General features: G+C 40.3%; 1 protein-coding gene across 1 annotated transcript in view; it reads left to right on the plus strand.

Moving 5' to 3' along the window:
- Positions 1–21,172, plus strand: part of NECAB2 (N-terminal EF-hand calcium binding protein 2) — a 316,012-nt gene that overhangs the window by 135,927 nt on the left and 158,913 nt on the right. Inside the window, exon 4 of the mRNA XM_050922735.1 lies at positions 20,208–20,233. Coding sequence (XP_050778692.1) covers positions 20,208–20,233 — 26 coding nt within the window. The remainder of the gene's footprint in view (positions 1–20,207; positions 20,234–21,172) is intronic.

The following is a 21,172-nucleotide window of genomic DNA, read 5'->3' on the forward strand; positions in this document are numbered from 1 at the left end:
GCCACGCATTGGAGCAATGGCACCCCACAATATTGTATTAGTTGTACTAGATCATACACAGTATGGTACAACTTTGAACCTGAGTGCATGAATCTTTGTATTATTGCAGCTGAAGTACAGGATAAAGTACCTCCTAAATTGATTTTATACAGGAAGCGGGGCTATTTGGCATCAAATAAGGGGCACCCTTTAAAGTAAGGGATAGCTGGTTACCAGGACCATAAGAGTCAGTTTGCCGCAGTTAAGTGAACAAAGGATTAAACTGGAATACATTCTGAATACTGACTGTGTGCTCATAGGACTCGGAGCTGCAGGTGACTGACTGCAGTTCTGATCACTGGAGAGCCCTGTATCATTCCTCGGGCTGTTTGTTTGTATTGGTCAAGCTTTTTCAAAAGTGACAGTGATTTCTGGGCACCTCAGTTTTTGAGTGTCTGACTTGAAACTCCTTTAAAGGGCACTAGGTGGCTTCTAATAGGAGTGGATGCTCGGTACGTTAAGAAGATTTGGACCTTTTAAGGATGTCAAATTGAGTCATCCAAAATCATGAGCCACTAATCCCATTGTCTGGGGCTTTGCTAACGTTCTCACCATCTAGGGGAAGCAGAAGGGCAATCCTTTTTGTAGCACAAAATAGGCTGCACAAAATAAATGTTGCATTGACTAGGGTTTTCCTACACATGTTCTAAGCAGGAAAGTAATTGCAACAGCAGCTGTCTGGGAGCTGTTAGTGGTAGCCGCATGTATTGTTTACTAATGTCTTAGTCCCATGCCATATGGGATAATGATACAGTAAGCGGTAATAGTGAGAGCCAGCAAAAAATGTTAAAGTAATAATTTACAAAAAGTAAATTTTTTGTGTCATAGGAACAGCAGCACTGGGAACAGGGGGACAGAGACAGCCTGGCAAACAGCAATTTGAGTTATGGAACATACTTTGAAAGCAGGATTTTTATTTCTAAAATGAAAACATTCCTCGGCCCTTACCTGACCTCCTCCTCAGGGAAACGAAAGGAGGAGGAATAGAATGGGAACACAACTGTGTCAGCCTGAGAAGGAATGAACTCGATGCAATGGGAGGGATGATCTCTACTTCCATCCTCAGAGACCTTCCATTTGTCTTCACTATCTTTTTAGCATAGCACTGTACCTGACCTGAGCTCTCCATGAAATTTCCTGAAGTCCAGCTGGGATACTGTGCTAAGCAAACACACATCTCTTTGTGCTTTGTTCAATTTTAATTTCATTCATGGATATCGTGGCTGTGACTGACTGGCATCTCCATGACAGAAGCCATAATTCTTTACCCTTCATGCTAGTTGTTTACTTTTTCCCCATTTAGGTTGAACAGTAAAGCTGCCCCTGGTCACTTCTCTTACAATCTGGCCCTAAAGCTATCAAATCCTTCTGACCCCAAGATCTCTGAGCAAATGTAGAGTGTATGATATTGGGAACTCAGCTTTCCAGTACTTAGGGTGGGAACTACCACAGTAAACTTAACTCATTTAAGAACTTATCTGTCCACCTTAGGGTTTTATCCTGCTGCTCAGCACCATAATATCTAAGCACCTTCTCCATACAATCAATAGCAAAGTCCTTAGTAGACTTCATGGAGTCCCTTAGCCCTTCTCTCTTTTCAGGGTGAAAACTCTGCTTGGGGCTTTGTTTTGAATTTTTTAAATATATTTTATTAATTTACTGTTTCAATTCTGTAAAGGTAATGTTTGGATTTTTAATGATACTGCCATATACAATTCTAATACTATGCAAATTGTACTAGGCAATGGCAAAGATAGACAGCCAAATCTTCATTCTTCTGAAGACAGTGGCTAGCCTCTAGTTGCTTTTGACGAAGGCTAGGATTTGGCTCACTCTCTCTTTGTCTATGTCATAGAAACAAGGGGTAGGAAATAGCTGTACAGTTTGTAATATACTGTAAAATAAGCTTGCAGTGCACCTTGCTTTGGTGTCAATATTATGGTATGCTACGAGGCCTTTGATTTCTGGGATCCAATTTAACATCACATCGCATCACAGGATTCTGGTTTATGCATTTCATTTCAGAATTATGAAGTAGGAGTAACAACAAATTGGATTCCTTGAATCTTGTGACAATCCAGATAGCAGCTGCAATACTTTGCAGTCAATGCACAATGAAGCTGGAACCTTGGCATGTTGTAAATGAGCTGTAACCGCTCTAGGGCTCTTTGCATTGCTGCTTTCACTTTGAAAAGCTGCGCGAAACTGAAGGGAGAGAAGGAAATGAGGTGGGGAGGGAGGAATTAGATAATATCTATTAACAGTAAGTGTTTTGCACCAGTGCCTAAGCACCCAACCAAGGCTGGGCGCCTCATCATTCATACAATATGGAGTAAAAACAGTCTCTGCCCTGAAGAGCTTGCAGTCCAAAGAGACCAAACAGACTAGGTGGTGGCAGAAAGATGCATCACAGAAGGTGAATAGAGTTGTGATGGCTAGCAAACATGGTTAGATTTAAAAATAAAAATTGGGGTGGGTTTTAGATTTTAGGTTTTTGTATCCATGTTTATAATGTTTTATGGGAGATTAGGTGAGAAGAGAGGGTAGGAAGGGACTACTTAAAGGGAAGGTGAAAGACAACTGAGGGGAATGGGCAGAAAAAGTAAGGAAAGGTGGAGGACAGGCAGAGTGAGGCTAAAGTGAAGAGGCAGAGCAAGGGTGCAGGGAGAGGATGAAGCACGCAGCCAATCAACGTAGGAGAGAGAATGTCCAGCATACAGGCTGTAGATTTGTCAGCTCCCACAGTGTGCTGGGCACTTTCCAAACATAGAAAGCACCAGGATTTCTACCTCAAGGAACTCTGTCAAATGACAGATCTCTAAACGGACAAGGTGGGTGAAGTCCAATAAAAGATATTACCTCACCCACCTTGTCTCTTTAATATCCTGGGACCAACACGGCTCCAACTATACTGCATACAGATCTCTAAACAGTCAATGAAAGGAAGGGGAACAACAAATATTTAGGTGTGTTAACAAATATAATTTAACAGAACATGGGAAATTATACCAAGTTACTCTCAAGCATGGCATCCATTATCAAGCTCCCGTCTCTATATGTAAGCATGAGTAATTAAAATATTAAATTGCAAGGATTTCAGGATGATAAAGAAGCTCATCCTGCTTATTCCATGTTAAGCCTGCTGTAATGTACCACATCCTATGGAGAGAGGCTTTTTCCCATAGTGATTTTTCAGTGTAAGGAATGCAAGTGTCATTCTGATCCTTACTGTAGAATTAGTGCTCCTCTCTCCGGCTCCTTGGATGGGACTTTCAGGCAGATCCTTTCACTTGCTCCGCTGGGGACTGGTTATGAATTGCTTGTCCAATCATTCAATGCACTGAATAACTGGATCATGTGGTTTTTATATAGTCCTTGCTGGCCGAGCATTCTTATCTCATATAAAGCCGCGGCAAGTGTTGCTGTCTGAAACCGAAGTGCTATAACTTTTTAGGAAATATCTAAAGTATTATCATTAAAATTTAACTTAAAAGAGAGCTCGTGGATATATGGATAGACAACTTCTCTTTAACTTGCCTTGCATGTATTTCTTAACGGCAGACTTTGGCCAAGAAAGACCAACTTTTGCCTTCAGAGATGCATATTCAGCTGCAATTAATTTCAATGAGATTGTGCATCAGATGCTCATGTTTAAATCTGGCTCTGGAATCAAAAAAGGAGAGACAGTATGGTCTAGGGGGTAGGCTGCTGGACTAAGAGTCGGGCTGGAATGGCCTGGCATGTGACCTTAAGCAAATCATTTCCCCTCTCCATTTCTCTTCCCACCCTATGGATGTCTTGTCTTTTGAGACTGTGAACACTCCAAGGCTGGGACTGTCTTTCCTTGCGTTTGTTCAGTAGCAAGTATGTTGGGTCCAAGTTTTCAGTTGGTGTCTCTAGGCCAGGGGTGGGCAAACTACAGCCTGGGGGCCACATCCAGCCCTTCAGATATTTTAATCTGGCCCTTGAGCTGCCACCAGGGAGCAGGGTCCAGGGCTTACTCCACTCTGGCGCTCCAGCCAGGGAGCGGGGTCAGGGGCTTGCCCCACTCTGCATGTGCTGTGGCTCCTGGAAGCAGCAGCATGTCCCCCCTCCAGCTCCTACATGTAGGATCAGCCAGGGGGCTCAACATGCTTCCCCCGCCCCAAGCACTGCCTCCACAGCTCCCACTGGCTGGGAACCGTGCCTGCAGGTGCCTGCAGACAGGGCAGCGTGCAGAGTTGCCTGGCCATGCTTCTGCGTAGGAACCAGAAGGGGGACAATCTGCTGCTTCCGGGAGCTGCTTGAGGTAAGCACCACCTGGAGCCTGCACCCCTGACCCCCTCCCATGCCCCAATCCCCTGCCCCAGCCCTGATCTCCCTCCTGCCCTCTGAACCCCTCGGTCCCAGCCTGGAACACCATCCTGCATCCCCAGTCCCACCCCAGAGCCCGCAGCCGCACCCCCAACTTCTCATCCCCAGTCCCACCCCAGAGCCGGAGCCCTCACCCCCTCCCACACCCCAGCCCCCAATTTCATGAGCATTCATGGCCTGCCATACAATTTCCATAGCCAGATGTGACCCTCAGTCCAAAAAGTTTGTCCACCCCTGCTCTACGCACTTCTGAAATACAGATAATATTAATAATAAGCTAGTTCCGAGTAAATAGTAGGTGGTGTGATACGTTTTTTTACTCCATAAAATAGTTAGACTGAAAAATGAGAGCATTTTTTAACTGTGTTCCCAACAGCCATAACCCACCATTTCTGAAACTGAGCAACAATGAATTATCATATGAACAGTGACACATGTGCTCCATGACAGGTAGCAGGAGACTGGAAAAACATTCTGCTCTTGTGTGTCTCACCAGTACCTATTTTATTTTATTTTTAACACATAAAGAGAAAGTCAAACATTTAGCAAAGGGATTTAAAATGTAATTTTGGTCTCGTAGCTAAGTGACATGATTGGAATTTCTCCAGCTAATAATGAGGTCTCTAAACCTTATTCCCCCGAGTAGCTCACTGACTTCAGACATGTGAGGAGTCATGTGTAATGGTGCAGGATGAGGACCTTTGAAGGAAAACTGGGAGAAAGTTTTGTTAGGGTGGAATGCCAGAGTCCTGTGAGGTTGAGAGACCTGGAATTCTGAAAACAACTTGAGGCAATTCACCTATTGTAGCTTTCCTTTGAGCATATAATTTGTAGGATTTAGATTTAAAAGAAAAAGTCCTTGAAGAATCCAAACCTGGAGGTAAGAAATAAAGAGACCTGGGCCCTTTTGATATTTAATTACTATCTGTCTAGAGAAGGATGTGCCCTCCAACTATATAGACCCCAAGAACTTTGCACTACAGGGTTCTGAGCAAACAACTTCTTCAGCACCATTCTCTATAATCCTGAATAGGACAATCATTCGGCGGGAGGAAACTAGTGTTAGGTTGTTTCAGAAAAAAGTTCTGTCTTTCCCACTTTCCCACCTGGTTTGTAGAAAGCCACATCTTATAGCAATGGTAGCTGTGCAAAGAAACATTTACTGTAACTATTGCTGGTATTACGGTAGGACCTTGAGGCCCCCACCAACGTAAGTGCCGCATTGTGCAAGGCACTGTAGATATATAGAGTAAGCAACAGTTCCTGTGCCAAAGAACTTACAGTCCAAATAGGCCAGACAGATAAATGGTGGGAGAAAGGAAGTACCATTTCCATTTTTCAAGTTGGGGGAAATGGAGTCACAGAGTGTAAATAACTTGCCAGAAGTGACCCAGGAAGTCAGTGGCAGGGCTGGGAACTGAATACAGTTCATTTGAGTCCCAGTCCAAGGCCTTCACTGCTAGGACATCATTCCACTGTGATGTAATAGATCACTCAATTATGGGTGTCCAGAAAGATAAGTAAAATAAAGCTGTTACTTTAAAAACCTCACTGTAATCTTAGTTTGAGGTCTGCTGGTTGGACACGAGTGTCACATCGGATCTTTAAAGCAGAATCAGAGGTGCGCAGAAGTAGGACGGTGAAAGCTGTGGTTCTAACTTCTCCCTGTCCCTACTTGGGATGATGTGTGCCTCCTTGCAGGGAGCTAGGTGTGTTCATAGTGGGAAGAGGCTAGGTATTCCCCAGGGTGCAGAGACTGAGCAGTCCTGGGTCCCAGACCTTATGGAGGGGAGGCGCAGAAGTTAGGGACGGCTTGTTCCCCATCCACTAGATCCAGAGGCAACCTGGCTCAGAGCACTATGGCTGCTGCTATTTTGAGTAAAAGGATCATCAGAAATAATAACGTTTTCCAGCTACACCTGATGGTTTTAGGTCTTTGCGTCTAAAAGTATTGGATGGGCTTGAAAAAAATCAAAGGATATTTTTTTCTATTCTCAGGTGAAATGGCACAAAAGGCTTCCCAGCAAACACAAATCTGTGTGCTGGAGATGCAAATAAAGAGAGGCAGTTTCTGAAGATCTCCCTTTTCCTAACGGGGGAGCCTGCCTTGAGGCAGCGGCAGGCTGCTGCGAGGCTTTCATCTGCCAAAAAAGAAAAGGTTATTAACTTCAGCTGAAGCTGATCAGGTGTTGATTGACATTTGAACAGCCCATCCAGACAGCAATTTGCATGAGAAATGCACTTTGAAGAGTCTTTGATGTATTTGTATCTTGTGAATTCATATTATTTCTCACTCAGTCTTCCCATTTTCATATACTACGGCTCCTTTCCATTGATTATTTAAAAAACAAAAATGGGGAATTTCATGCTCCGCTCTTCCATCTTATTCCTTCACTCTGAACCAACTTTTTCTGTTCTCCTTAGTAGTAGAAAAAAGGCCAGTAAAAATGCAGTGATAACAGTGAACCAAAGGACAGCAACCTTTGACAGCCCTAGCACTGTGTAGGAGATCGGAGAATATGGCTATAAATCACAAGAGAGAAGGAATGCAAATGCAATAACAACCTGAAAAAAATGAGGAAGAGAGAAGTTAAGTGATCACACAATGAGCCAGTGGCATAGACAGAAATATACAATCCCCCATGCCAAACTCTAGAAAATCTTCATGTCATTGGGAATAATACAGCAAATCTCCAATGCAGATGTGGTTTTGTATTCAGTTTGCAGAGAAACTACATACAAGTGATACATGATGCAAAGTGTGTTCGGTACTCACATCAGGCACCGTGTCTAAGCACTATTTGTGAAAAGTAGTGCTATGTAATGAGTAAAGCTGCTAGACAATTCTTCAGGACATGTTTCTGAAGCACCCAATAAGAATACCCTAGTAATCCTTTTGTCAGAATCATTTCAGAGGAGGAAAGTAATATGTGTGGAGAGAGATGCTGGGCTTTGCCTCCGGCAAAACAGCAGCATTAATCAATATGTAGCACCTGAATTCAGGGGAAGAGAGAACCCTGATCTGTACTAGCTCTTCAGGGGCTGGAGTTCAGATTTCTCCATTAAAAGTTGTTAGGTTAGAATAATGAAGAAGAAATGGACTATGAGGCAGGGATATATATAATATATACAATATCAAGTATTTTGTACTCTGAATGGAAAACTAGTGAAGTTTCATAGCTCTGACTCTATTAATTTAAGGTATTGTACAGCTCGCAGAATGTTTCATGTATTTATGGTCACAACATTCCTGTCAGGTAAGGCAGTGCTGTTATCCCTGTGTTACAGATGGGGAACTGAGACAATAAGGGAGTTGCCCAAGGTCTCACAGGCATTGTGTCGCAGAGCAGGAAATTGAACCTAGTTCTCCTAAGTCCCAAGATAACACCCTAACTGCTGGACCATCCTTCTTGTCTCTACTGAAGATGTGATGATGTGCTTACCAAAGCAAGCAGTAGCTGGAGGGAACTCCCTGCCATTTTCCACCAACAATTAGTCTCGGCCAAGCCCTTAGAATGTTTGTTATAAGCATTTTTTCTCTTCTCCTTGCCCCTTACCAACCTTTCCAGAGACAGCATGAACACTAGTCCTCAGCACTAGTCAATGAGCCTATTCTTGGGCAATGGAGGACTGAAATTTGGCTCCAGGTGTCAAACTTCCAGACTGGCAGTGGCACAAGCACACATGTTCTAGATATAGGCATGCAAATATTCTGCTATTGTGCACTCATATGGACATGCATGTGCACAAGCATCAGTTGCATTTGTGTACCTACATTGGCTAGGTGCACTTTTGCATGCACCCATTTGAAAGCTTGACTCTGTATCGTCTGCTGAAGAGCTGGAAAAACCAAGAGGGACATGTTAAATTTTCTAGTGACTTTGTTCTCAGAACTCAACTATGGATCAGGAGATCCTACCCCACATTTGTGATGTGGAACTAGGTATGCTCTGAGAGAGATTTATGGAGAATGCTTTGGATGCTAACTACACTGGATGGGGGAATTCACAATTACACAAGTTATACAAGAAAGTGTGACTCTTAAACGGTTTGAAAGTTCACTTTATTGTGGTTTGCACTTTGCCTAGATAAACGGGAAGTGTTCCCTGTGGAGAAAAATCAACTAGGTGAAAGCTATACTAGGGAGGAGAGCTGTGTAATACTCCAGTATTAATAATGTCGTCTTACAAAGTTCTACACGAACATTATTATATTTTTCTCATTAAGCCTGTGTTATGACTTCAATAAAAGCTTTAATTAAATATGTTATTAATGGGAATATGGTTAAAATTATAAGCAGATTCTCAGACAAGCTAAGAGCTAGTCTGATAAAGTTTAAAGTTTTTTTTTTCCCCATAAAAATAGAATGGAACTTTTGGTGGGATTTTTTTGAGCCTTTTGGGTGATGAGATTGACTGGAGGAATTGTCCTTCATTATGTTCAATTTTTAAAATCCTGATTCTGCAACTATGTTCTTGTTAGATCTCAGTAGCTTAGAAAGGTTGGGCCTGATTTGTGCTCAGATGGGAGACCTCCAAGGGAAGCCTGTAGCGCTGAAGGAAATGAGTGGGTGGTCCTGTGGTAGTAACCTTCTCTCCAAATTGTCACTGCCCCAGCATGGTGCTAGGAGGTTCTGCACTGTTGGAGGTGCCATCTCTCCTATGAGATTTAAAACCCAGATTGTGAACACTCATTTTTCACAGGCCCTGGGGTATCAACATTGGCTTAATAAAACATTATGGTAATTACATTCTCCCTAAATAACTTCCAGCTGCTGTTTGTTGATATCTATACTCTTCACTGTTTCTGCCAGGAGGTGTAACCACTTCTGGGGTGGAATATTATTTCAGTGGTTATTCAGGATATGCCTTGTCATGAACATTGAGACTCTTCAGGATGAAACTATTTGTATGAATATAAGCTACTTACAATTTTTTTTCAGCTACTCTATATTCCTCTTCTTTTCAGGAAGGGTCAGATGGGATAGAAGTCATGCAAAATCCAGCATGATACATGCAAATAAATAAATAAATAAATTACAAGGCCATTTTTTACAATATTAAGATTGAATATGACAATGCAAAAGTGTTGGGGTATACAAAAATTGAAGGGCCTGTTAGTAACACTTTGCTTAAATTGCAAATACTATGTATGCTTAAGTATATATTTAAAAGCCTAACTAGTAGTTGAAAAATACTATTTATGTGCAATGTGGGTGATGTGAAATTAACTATTGCACATGCATATTAGAGAATCAGTTGATTTCCCAAGCTGTATGGTGATATTATTAATCTGTATTTGAAAGAGTTTATTAAGAAATCTGCATAAGACCAGAGGTGCCCCAACCTATTCAGATAAAATAAGAACTAACCTGAACTTAACTGATCTTTTGAGGAATGGAAAAGCTTCTGTGAACTTTTCATTTTCACACCCCTCTCTGTAGGGACTCGTAGGGTAAATGAAATGGTGAGAGGACCTTTCTGGCCCGGTCAAAGATAAGAATAAGCATCTCAAGAGAGCCAGTTCTTGCTAGATTTCCAGTCTGTTTGCTGCTCTAAAACATATGGGTGAGCCTCTGATTTTTTAGGTGCTTATCTGAACGTGGAACCTTTTTGAAGTTAGTCCATCAGTATTTCCTGTCATCAGGTGTCTTGTTTCCTGGGGAACCTGTTCAGTGTATGTTGTTATGCATATGTACCTCAAAGATCAAAAACACATGGTTAGACCACTTCTGACATAGTTTATGCTATTAGGAGTCAGTAAAATAATTGGCTCTGTTGTTGAGGCTAGTAGGTTTCCTTTTTAGTAAAAGGTGGTGTGATCTTTGTGGGGTTAAGCACTGTGTCCACTACTTGGTTTGGAAAGCACATTACACCGATTGGGTGTTACCACAAGCTAATTATAACGGAGGTGTTAATTCATTGTTAATCTCTTACATAATACTTAATTCTGGCATTTATTAAAAAGCATTCTGCAGTCAGTGCACGTTTGGACCAAGACTAAAGGAGGCAGATGGAGGGTTTTTGCAAGAGAGAAATATTACCCCTCGTATTGGATTTGATACTGAGAGTTATGCAGAAAAAATGACATGGTACTGCATGCCAGGGACAACCACTGGCTTAGATCCAGGATGAAACTCAGGGTGTAATTTTCAAAAAGGTCTAAATTCCATTTTCAGAAGTGACTTAGAAGCTAGGTCCCATTGTGACTTAGGCTCCTAAATCATTTACACTGGGCTGATCCTTACTTACTCCTCTTAGGAAAGTACTTTCCTAAGTAAGGGGCCTTCCCTACCCCCCAGATATTACAGCTGTCCCTTCAGCAAGCCAGAGCTCCGGAGGTGAAAGGCTATTTAATTAACTCACTGCATCATCTAGCTCGCTCTAGTGAGCTTTCAGTAGACAAGGGCCACACTTGCTAAATCCCTTTTGAATTATTTCTCCACTAAAAAGGATTCTCCTATTTTCTATCTGAGTTTTTTCACCAAGTGAATTGTTAAAACTCCAATTAAACAATTACTTGCTCCATAAGTACTTTGGACTGTTCTCTCTAAAGTAGGCTAGAGCATGCAAATAAAGCCTCATGTCTGCATGTTTAGCATTTCAGTGGCATTTTTAAAATGAGAAAATAAAATGAATTCATGGAAATTAACTCCTCATTGCCCTGGACATTTTATAGGATTCAGTGAACTAGTCTCAGAGTTCAGGAGAGATGATAAATTTCAGAAGGAATTAAGATAAAGTGACAACTTTTTAGCAGAAGAACCATTTTTAATCCCAGTAATAAACAGTGGCTCAAAAGGTTTCCATAAATCTGTTCAGCAAGAAAATAGAAATGAATTTCTCTCAACACACTTGCTGCTCAGAGCGGTTATCGGGACCAAAAACTGTGCTAAAAATATTACAGGATTCGAGGGAGATGGAAACAGGCTAGTTGCTCACTTGGCTGATAACAAATGAAATCTCCTTGAAGAGATTATCCAAAATGTGACTCCTCAGGACATACACAGCAAGATGCCTTGGCTGAGATTCAACTTGCTGAAAAGAGGGAGGGGGGAAGAAAAAAGGCTCATATGCCCTTCATGACTCTAGACTAAGGTGATGTCAATATCTTCACCGCAAGCTAGGGTGACCAGATGTTCCAATTTTATAGGGACAGTCCTGATATTTGGGGCTTTTTTTAAATATGGGTTCCTATTACCCTCCACCCCCCTCCTGATTTTTCACACTTGCTGTGTGGTCACCCTCCCACAGACACCTTTGGATGGGGTTTATAATTATAATTCACCTATAAATATCTGTATTTGAGCACCAGGGCTGAGTCTGGAGACAATTCTTCTTTATAAAATAAAACAACCCTTTAAAAAGTATATATATTATTATGTTGGAGCATAAGCTTAAAATGGTTAAAATAAGAGTTAATATAGTATTAGTTGTGTTAATTGAAATCACTTTGTTTATGAACATGTAGAATGGAGAAACAACCTGTTCCTACTATTCAGAAAATAGAATATATTTGAATGTACCGTTGAAAGTAGCACCAAGGATGCGAAAGAACTGACTGAGGATTTTTTTTGTCACACCAAGCAGAGAAAGTTCTTATTCTTCACTGGTTACCTTGTTCACTGAATAAGAGATTTGTGTCTCTCGCTGTTTATTGGGTAGAAGGAATCCAAAGATAGGAAACAAAAAACTGCCAATAGGAGAGAAAATCAGAAAAAGATGCCAAAGCTATAGTGATTTGAATTCCTACTGGTAGCCCAGTGAGGTGGCGGTAGGGTGGGGGCAAATTGCACAAATTAACCCTTATACACAAAAGAGGTGCTTGGAGAAATAACTATCGTTAAAGAATAAACTTCTTTAATATGTTTCAATATGATGCTGTCTAGTTAAATCTTTAACTTCCGTACTTAAATATTCAAGCCAAACCATGTGTACTTAGAACTGACCTAATAATGTCATCTGAGTACAGAATGTGAACTGACCCACAACTTGCAGTGCAGCTGATTTTATAGTCCAGTGTTTTGTTATAATGTACAGCTGACTTACTCATTGGGGCTCTGATCCTGTTCCCACTGAAGACAATGGCAAAAGTCCCATTCATTTCAATACAAACAGGTTATTCCTGGGTTTCTTGGTATCTAATAAAAATAGCTTTGTGCAGTATGAGCAGAGTCCTCTGTCTTATGTTATCGATGGCTATAATCAGTTTGGTCTTTACTATTAGAAGGTCAACTAGTTTATTAAGACTTTAACATCATTTTCAATAAAATCTGATACTGTTGATGACCCTGACGTGATATAGGACAAAATCAATATAGTTTTTTATAATTTCAAGATAAAAACAAAGACTTCAAAAAGCAGTAACTTTAGATTCAGCTTACTGTAACAGGTGCAGAAGTCTGTATTTCGTTTTCCACTCCCCTAAATTAAAAGAACAAAACACAATTTTGTATATTAAGTAGAGCTGATTGAAGAATAGGAACCTATTTTTGTGACAATTGAAATTTTAAAACGTTCAAAATAAACCCACTGTTTTTCAAAAAAAGTTGTGCCTTCAAAAAAAAATCCCAAACCTTTAATCTCATTTTTTTTAAAAAAAACCCACCTCCCTCCCCCCCAAATCACTAACCATTTACAAAATATTTTTGATTAATTGTTTGCCTTTTTTATTTTTTTCCCATAAATTATCTGTTGGCAATGCCATCAACTTTTTGTAAAAAATTGCCAGTTTGAAAGGTTATTTTTGATGAAAAAGCTGTTTGAACAATTTCCACTCATTCTAGTCATAAGTTGTTGGCTGACATTTAAGTACAATCAGGTGTGGCCCGTCCATATAGGCGAACTAGGCGGTTGTCTAAGGTGCCAACTTAAATGGGGTGCCAAATTCAAGGGAAAAAATCAAATTGAAGAAAAAAATGAAAAAGATGAAAAAAATACAAATAAAATAACGAAGATGTCATTATTTCGATCCCCATGCATGTACAGAGGGGATATAAATTACAATTCATTTCTGTACATTTCTGAGAATTTATTAATATGTCAAATCTTTTATTTACTGCAAAGATAAATAATATTTTTGCAAATTCTTTTTTCAATTTGCGATGTACGGTCAAGATGACCCACTTTGCAATTTTAATAAGCAATAACTCAGCCACAATGAAACACATTCCCCAGCAGCAAGAGCTGCAATGCTAGTGACACCTAACTTGAATATACATCAAAGTTGCATAACCAGAAATGGTAATAAATGAGGTCCATAAAAGAAAAGTAACAGAGTTAACGCTTAATAGACTATGAAAGTGATGATGTCACACTCCAAGCAGGTAACCGTGAGGAAGGAGATTACTTTCCAAACAACTGGTGTCAGGTTATAACATCGAAAAGGGTCATTTTGTTTGTGTAACTGGTGTGACTAATTGTTTTAATAGGTAAGTGAGTGTATGTTACTAATCATTGAACCTTTAAGCAGTGAAAAGACATGTTGGGATGGCTGCAATTTGGTTTAAATCACCAACCATGTGGTGGGAGTGTCAGCCATCCTTAATGCTATAATGCTTGCAGTCGGGAGCACCGTCCATAACAATATTCAAATGCCCCATGGCAGAAAGAGGAAAAAGAAAACCCTCAAGAGCTGAGTATCATAAATGAAAAGCTAAGAAGGAAAAGGACCAAGCAAAACAGCAGGGATCCTTCCTGAAATATCTTCTCTTGAATCCAAATAAAGATGGAAGCAGTTCCCAGCATCTAGATGAAAGTATTTTACTTGGAGAGGAAGTTAGCTCACATCCGCATGGAAGCAGTATGGAACATCAAGATGAAGATATGTTATTTCGAGATGAGAGTAGCTCACATCCACAAAAAAGCAGTTTGAAAACTCAAAATAATTCATAGGTTCATAGACTCCAGGACTGGAAGGGACCTCGAGAGGTCATCGAGTCCAGTCCCCTGCCCTAATGGCAGGACCAAATACTGTCTAGACCATCCTTGATAGACATTTATCTAACCTACTCTTAAATATCTCCAGAGATGGAGATTCCACAACCTCCCTAGGCAATTTATTCCAGTGTTTAACCACCCTGACAGTTAGGAACTTTTTCCTAATGTCCAGCCTAAACCTCCCTTGCTGCAGTTTAAGCCCATTGCTTCTTGTTCTGTCCTTAGAGGCTAAGGTGAACAAGTTTTCTCCCTCTTCCTGATGACACTCTTTTAGATACCTGAAAACTGCTATCATGTCCCCTCTCAGTCTTCTCTTTTCCAAACTAAACAAACCCAATTCTTTCAGCCTTCCTTCGTAGGTCATGTTCTCAAGACCTTTAATCATTCTTGTTGCTCTTCTCTGAACCCTCTGCAATTTCTCCACATCGTTCTTGAAATGCAATGCCCAGAACTGGACACAATACTCCAGTTGAGGCCTAACCAGCGCAGAGTAGAGCGGAAGAATGACTTCTCGTGTCTTGCTCACAACACACCTGTTAATGCATCCCAGAATCACGTTTGCTTTTTTTACAACAGCATCACACTGTTGACTCATATTTAGCTTGTGGTCCACTATAACCCCTAGATCCCTTTCTGCCGTACTCCTTCCTAGACAAGCTCTTCCCATTCTGTATGTGGGGAACTGATTGTTCCTTCCTAAGTGGAGCACTTTGCATTTGTCTTTATTAAACTTCATCCAGTTTACCTCAGACTATTTCTCCAATTTGTCCAGATCATTTTGAATTTTGACCCTGTCCTCCAAAGCAGTTGCAATCCCTCCCAGTTTGATATCATCTGCAAACTTAATCAGCGTACTTTCTATGCCAACATCTAGGTCGTTGATGAAGATATTGAACAGAGCCGGTCCTAAAACAGACCCCTGCGGAACCCCACTTGTTATACTTTTTCAGCAGGATTGGGAACCATTAATAACTACTGTCTGAGTATGGTTATCCAGCCAGTTGTGCACCCACCTTGTAGTAGCCTCATCTAAATTGTATTTGCCTAGTTTATCGATAAGAATATCATGCGAGACCGTATCAAATACCTTACTAAAAGGCATTTTACTTCTAGATGAAGACAGCTCAAAGCATCGGACTAATATGGAAATGGAGAAAATTTATTCGCTTTCAGACACACATGCAGAAATTGAAGTAAATGAAGTAGAAGGAAGAAAGGATGAGGAAGTTACAAACAAGTTACAGTATGGGGACCCAGCTTCATGGGCCAGATATGATGACAATGTGCAGCAAATTCTCGTGGAACATGGGCCCGAACAAGTTCATGAATTTTCCTTCCCTAAGGATGGAAATAAAAGAAAATTCTCTGCTCAGCATTACAAGCGGAAACTCATTAATGGGGAAGAAATCCATCGAAACTGGTTACAATATTCAGTGTCGAAGGACTCTGTGTTTTGCTTTTGCTGCAAGTTGTTTAGAAATCAAGCAATTGGTACATCACTTACTGAAAATGGTTCGAAGGACTGGAAAAGCATATCTTCAATTATTTCTTCACATGAAAGAAGTGCAGAACATTTGGAATCTTTTCAAAATTGGAAAGAACTTGAATTATGGTTGAAAAAAGAAAAACTATTGATGAAGAAAATTTACGTATGATCAAGGAAAAAGAATAATATTGGCAACAAATATTAGAGCGTCTGATTGCTTTAGTGAGAGTTCTCAGGCAAAATTTAGCATTCCGCGGCCATTGTAGAAATGAAAAAATTATTCACTCCAGGTAATGGAAACTTTTTTTAAAATTTGTTGACTACCTCGCTTTGTTTGATCCAGTCATGAAGAAGCATCTACGTAAAATAACTGATCATGAAACACAGGTTAATTGTTTAGGAAAAATATGCAGAATGAACTGATTCAAATCCTAGCAAAAGCCATTAAAAAGAAAATTGTGGAAGTTGCCCATTCTGCAAAATACTTTTCAATAATACTGGACCGTACACCGGATGTGAGTCATTTTGAACAAATGATGATGATCATTCGTTTCGTGGTATGGAAAAGTCTGCAGATGAAGACAATGTTGTAGTGCTCATAAAGCAACATTTTTTGGGTTTCATACCACTGGAGGAGATATCTGGAGCACTGATGACTGAAACTATTCTACAAGAGCTTGAAACAATGTCATTATCTTTTGAAAACTTACGTGGCCAAAGCTATGATAATGGGAGTAATATGAAGGGTAAAGACAATGGTGTGCAAAGGAGAATCATGGAAATCAATCCTAGGGCCTTTTTCGTTCCTTGCAGTGCGCATTCTCTGAATTTGGTTTTCAGTGATGCTGCTAGATGCTGTTTGGAGGCAAGCAGTTTCTTTTACCTGGTGCAACGTGTGTATGTGTTTTTCTCAGGCTCAACACTCTGTTGGGAGAGTCTGACTCGCCATGTGAATTCTCTAACTGTGAAACCACTTAGTCAGATAAGATGGGAGAGTCGCACTGATGCTTTGGAGCCTCTTCGCTATGAACTTGGATACATTTATGATGCCCTAATTGAAATTTCTGATGGTATTACCTTTACTGGATCATCTGGCAATATGGCATGTTCAGATGCAGAAGCTCTTGCAAATGGCCTTTCCAAGTTCAAATTTGTGTCTTCACTCATTTTGTGGTATAATATCCTTTTTGAGATTACCCTCACTAGTAAGCAGCTTCAGGAAAAGAACTTGAACATAAATTCTGCTATTCAAAAACTGCAGCAAACTAAAAATATTCTGAAGGAATTCAGAAATGATGAAGGGTTCGAAAGAATACTGGTAGATTCTCTCAAGTTTGCTGAAGAAATAGACTTTCTGACAGAATTTGAACCAAAGCCAGTTCACATTCAGCAAAAGAAACCCCAGTTTTTGTATGAAGGATGTGACACCCATTCAGAACCCAAAACAAAGGTTCAAAGTGAATTTCTACTTTGCAGTCCTTGATACTGCTATTCACTTGGTTGATGAAAGATTTCAACAGATACAGCAGCTAGAGTCAGTATTTGGCTTTCTATATGGTATTCACAGCTTGCAAAAGAAAACAGCAAAACAGATAAGAGAATTTTGTATAAAACTGAAGTCAGCATTGACTCACAAAAATTCAGAAGACATTGATGCTACAGATTTGTGTAGTGAGCTTCAGGCTTTTTCAAGATAACTTAAGAAACATTCCACTCCTGAAGAAGTACTGAAGTTTGTTTTTTGAAAATAAACTCAGTTTTCCAAACATTTTTAGAGTTCTATGCATTCTTTTAACTTTGCCAGTTTCTGTAGCTAGTGGGGAACGTAGCTTCTCGAAGTTAAAATTGATAAAAACATATCAACAATGGTGCAAGAGAGAATTGTTGGACCTGCAACAACATCAATAGAGCATGCAGTAGCTGGAAAACTGGATCTAAAAGAACTAGTGACTGAATTTTCAAAACTTAAAGCAAGAAAAGTCATGTTTTAAGAGCACAGAGTGTTTGTTTTTTATTCGGAGTGTTTTGTAAATACAAGTTAAAGTTCATTGAAGAATTTTCTTATTTCTTTCTATATTGGATGTAGTGGTAATGGCAGTTAAAGGAAGATAGCATAATGGATGATTTTTGATTTGTTGTAATAAAAATTATAATTAACATTTTAATGCATTTTTCTTTGAAATTGGACTGAAATATCATCTAGCTGTCGTGTACAAATCTATTCTGAAAATTTAGTGTGTCTATTTTATCTGATCTCAGAAACATTGGTTGGACAGATGGATAAACCAAATAATTAAGCCTCTGTTTACTAAAAAAAAACCAAAACAAAAAAAAATGCTTAAAAACATTAAAAGGAAAAAAGAGGCAAAATGTTTCCCAGTTTACCAAAACCCTCAGCTTAGATCTGCCCTTGGGGTTTGGGGGTGGGGGCGCCAATTGCATGGTTTGCCAAGGGCGCCAGTTCCTAGCAGCTAATCTAGGGCTGCCCCTGAGTACAATATTCAAGTTTGGTTGTGCTGTTCTTCAGGAAGGTTCTTGGTTAGTTGACTGAGCTCGGGGACACTCCTTAAGGAAGTTTGTTTTAATGTTAAACAGTCTCCTAAGGGAAGTGGTGTGTGTTCAGTAGGCTATTCAACTCTGTGGAGAAATTTCCACATATACAGCTAGAAAATAGGGATGAGTGTCCGGAAGCAAGATTCTCTTTCTTTTCTTCCCATACTCACTTCCAAGCTTTTACAACGTCATCTCCCCCCTCCCCCCCCAATCATTACCAAAGTGGAAAAACCATGTTTGGGATCTTTCCCGTTCTCTCCATGTTCCTGTAAAGAGGGCTGTCACAGCTGCACTAAACACATGGAAAAAAGAACTGCAGTGAATGGTAAGGTCAGGAAAGCTTCAAAGCAGGGAGAAGGGAGGGCCACAGCAGCTGGTATGAGAGTTGGTGTTGGGGAAAGAGATGGGAAAACGTCAGTGATCCAAAGGAGAGTTTGAGAAGAGAAACCTACCAGCAGCCAGGAGAGCAGAACCCCCTTTTGTCTCCCAGAATCCATGAAGGAAAAACAGAATTTCGAGAGAATGGGAGCGACATGTGGGAAGTGCCAGATGCGTGTTACTGCATGGCAGAGATGGATGCCTCTCTTGGTTCCATTGTGGAGCTGATGTTGAAACTATAACGCCATATCTGCCAATGGCTGCTTCTAACTGAAGCCTTCCCAGGGTGCAAGGTACCATCTGCACTTCCAGAGAGTGGCAGTAAGACTGAGAGAGACCTCCAGTAATGAAATAAGTGTTTTAAAACCTCTTTCTCCGTATTCTACTTACATTGACAGGTCGGGCAGCTCAAGAATGAATTCAGTTAAGCAAATAGCTTTCCAGGATGTAAACGGATTGATAAAGAATAATTCTATTAAGAAAATGTTTCCAATTCCTTTCAAGTCTCAGATGGGAATTGCAGTAGAAAAGGGATTTGAATGACAAAATAGATTAGTTGCAAACTTTAATTCCTGATCTTGTGCTCTACATGTGTGCACACACTGTTTACATACATGTAGTATGTACATTCCTACAGAGCTGCATTGTGTGCAGTAAGCTCAGGGTTTGTAGTTATACCTGGCTTCTATGCAGGGGGACAAGGGGTAGGAGGCTTTTTGCGCTCTCAAGCGTTCAGGATATGGATAGTCTGGACTATCGTTCTTATGAAAAGTACGTTTTACAAAATGTAAGACTAGAAATGTGTCCATTGGTTTTTATTTTTATTTTTAAAAAGCCATTAAGAGCCATTGTTGCTAAACAAGTAGGAACATAGGAGTTGCCAGACCAGACTGGAGGAATGATCCAGTGGTCTAGGATCCCATCTGAGAAGGTGCAAGAATTCCTGTAATGGGTGCTTGAGGAGTAACGTGACCAGAATGGGACGTTGCTTATATAGTCATACACTGGCAAATCTTACCAAAGTTCAGATTGAGAAGAAAGTCAGAGAGATGGTAATGGGTGCCTTATAAATGCTTATAATAATTATTAATAATGTCACAGCTCTTTCCAGACTTGGCAGCTGAGGGACCTCTCACCACTGAGCCTGTATTGTGTGTATCCAGATTGTATTATGTCTGGCACCGGCACTGCTCTGCTGTAAGAACTTATTAAAGGCTTGAAACCATGAAAGACTATTAATAGCTAGCTGGAGGGTGATTTTCAGAAGTATGGGTATTAAACAGAGATGGGATTGAGCTATAAAGTTGAGATCTACATCAGAACTTTCCCAAAGTTTGTGAGCATTTGATCCATCTCTAATGATAAACCTAGGAAAATTCTACTTAAATCCTTTATATTTCCTTTACATTAAACACTCATTTTTCTGCTTTCTCCCTTTACTTGCATCTTCCATCTGACAGCAATGTGGATACAAAGGAGCTGTGTGGTAAGTACCCTTTCGCTATCTCAGTAAAAGCAAATTTTAATGTAGATTTTTCTTAACTTTATTTTTAACAAGGCTCACACATACTTCACTCCAATATAGAATAGGGCCAAGCTTTTAAAAAAACAGGGAACTAAAGATAGGTTCATGAATCAATAATGGCATTCAAATATGATCAGGACCAGCACTTTCTGTTGACTTCAGTAGGAAAAATTGGGAGCTTGGCAATCTCTGGAAATCAGGGTGATTAGGGGAACTAACTTTAGGTTTTTAAAATCTTGGTGTAAGTGAATTAAAGAGTGGGGCATGAGGTGGAGTGGAATGTTAACTAATCATGCCCCCTTTTTAATCACTCTCTACCTTTCATACAGCAATATTCAATTCAATCTTGGATCCCTTCCAGTGAAAGTAAGTACTCGCCTTAGCCCTTGTACTTTAGCATAGTTTGTGGTTTATGTCACTACGCAGTTTCCCATTTCCACAGATGCTCTTGATAAACTGGTTCCTCAGGTATCAATGGAGCTCAAATAATAGAGGGGCTGGGGCCATTCCAAACTGCCTAGTCAATTGGACAGACCTTGCCCTCCAAAGGGAGACATTAAGTAGCTGAATACATTGGTTTAGGGCTGAATCTGGGCTCTGCAGAGGGATTGGATGCTGCCACCCTTCTTTGATCATAGCATAATAAAATGTCCCCCAACTCTCACTAGAGTCTCATGTTAGTTGACCAGGATTCCACAATCTCTATCAGCCTATGCAGTGGAGATGTCATTTATAAGCTGGAATCAGGGGTTGTGTAGAATGTCTTGCTGTTCCTGAGCTGTGAATTCTTAGAACATATTGTACTGGCTTTCTTGTTCAGCAATGACGCTGGGAAAGTTTTACTAGTTTTACGATATAGTTAATGAGCACAGACCTGTACCCAGAAATAAGCAGATAACA

Source organism: Gopherus flavomarginatus, chromosome 14 (assembly GCF_025201925.1).
Source record: "Gopherus flavomarginatus isolate rGopFla2 chromosome 14, rGopFla2.mat.asm, whole genome shotgun sequence".
NCBI lineage: Eukaryota > Metazoa > Chordata > Testudines > Testudinidae > Gopherus > Gopherus flavomarginatus.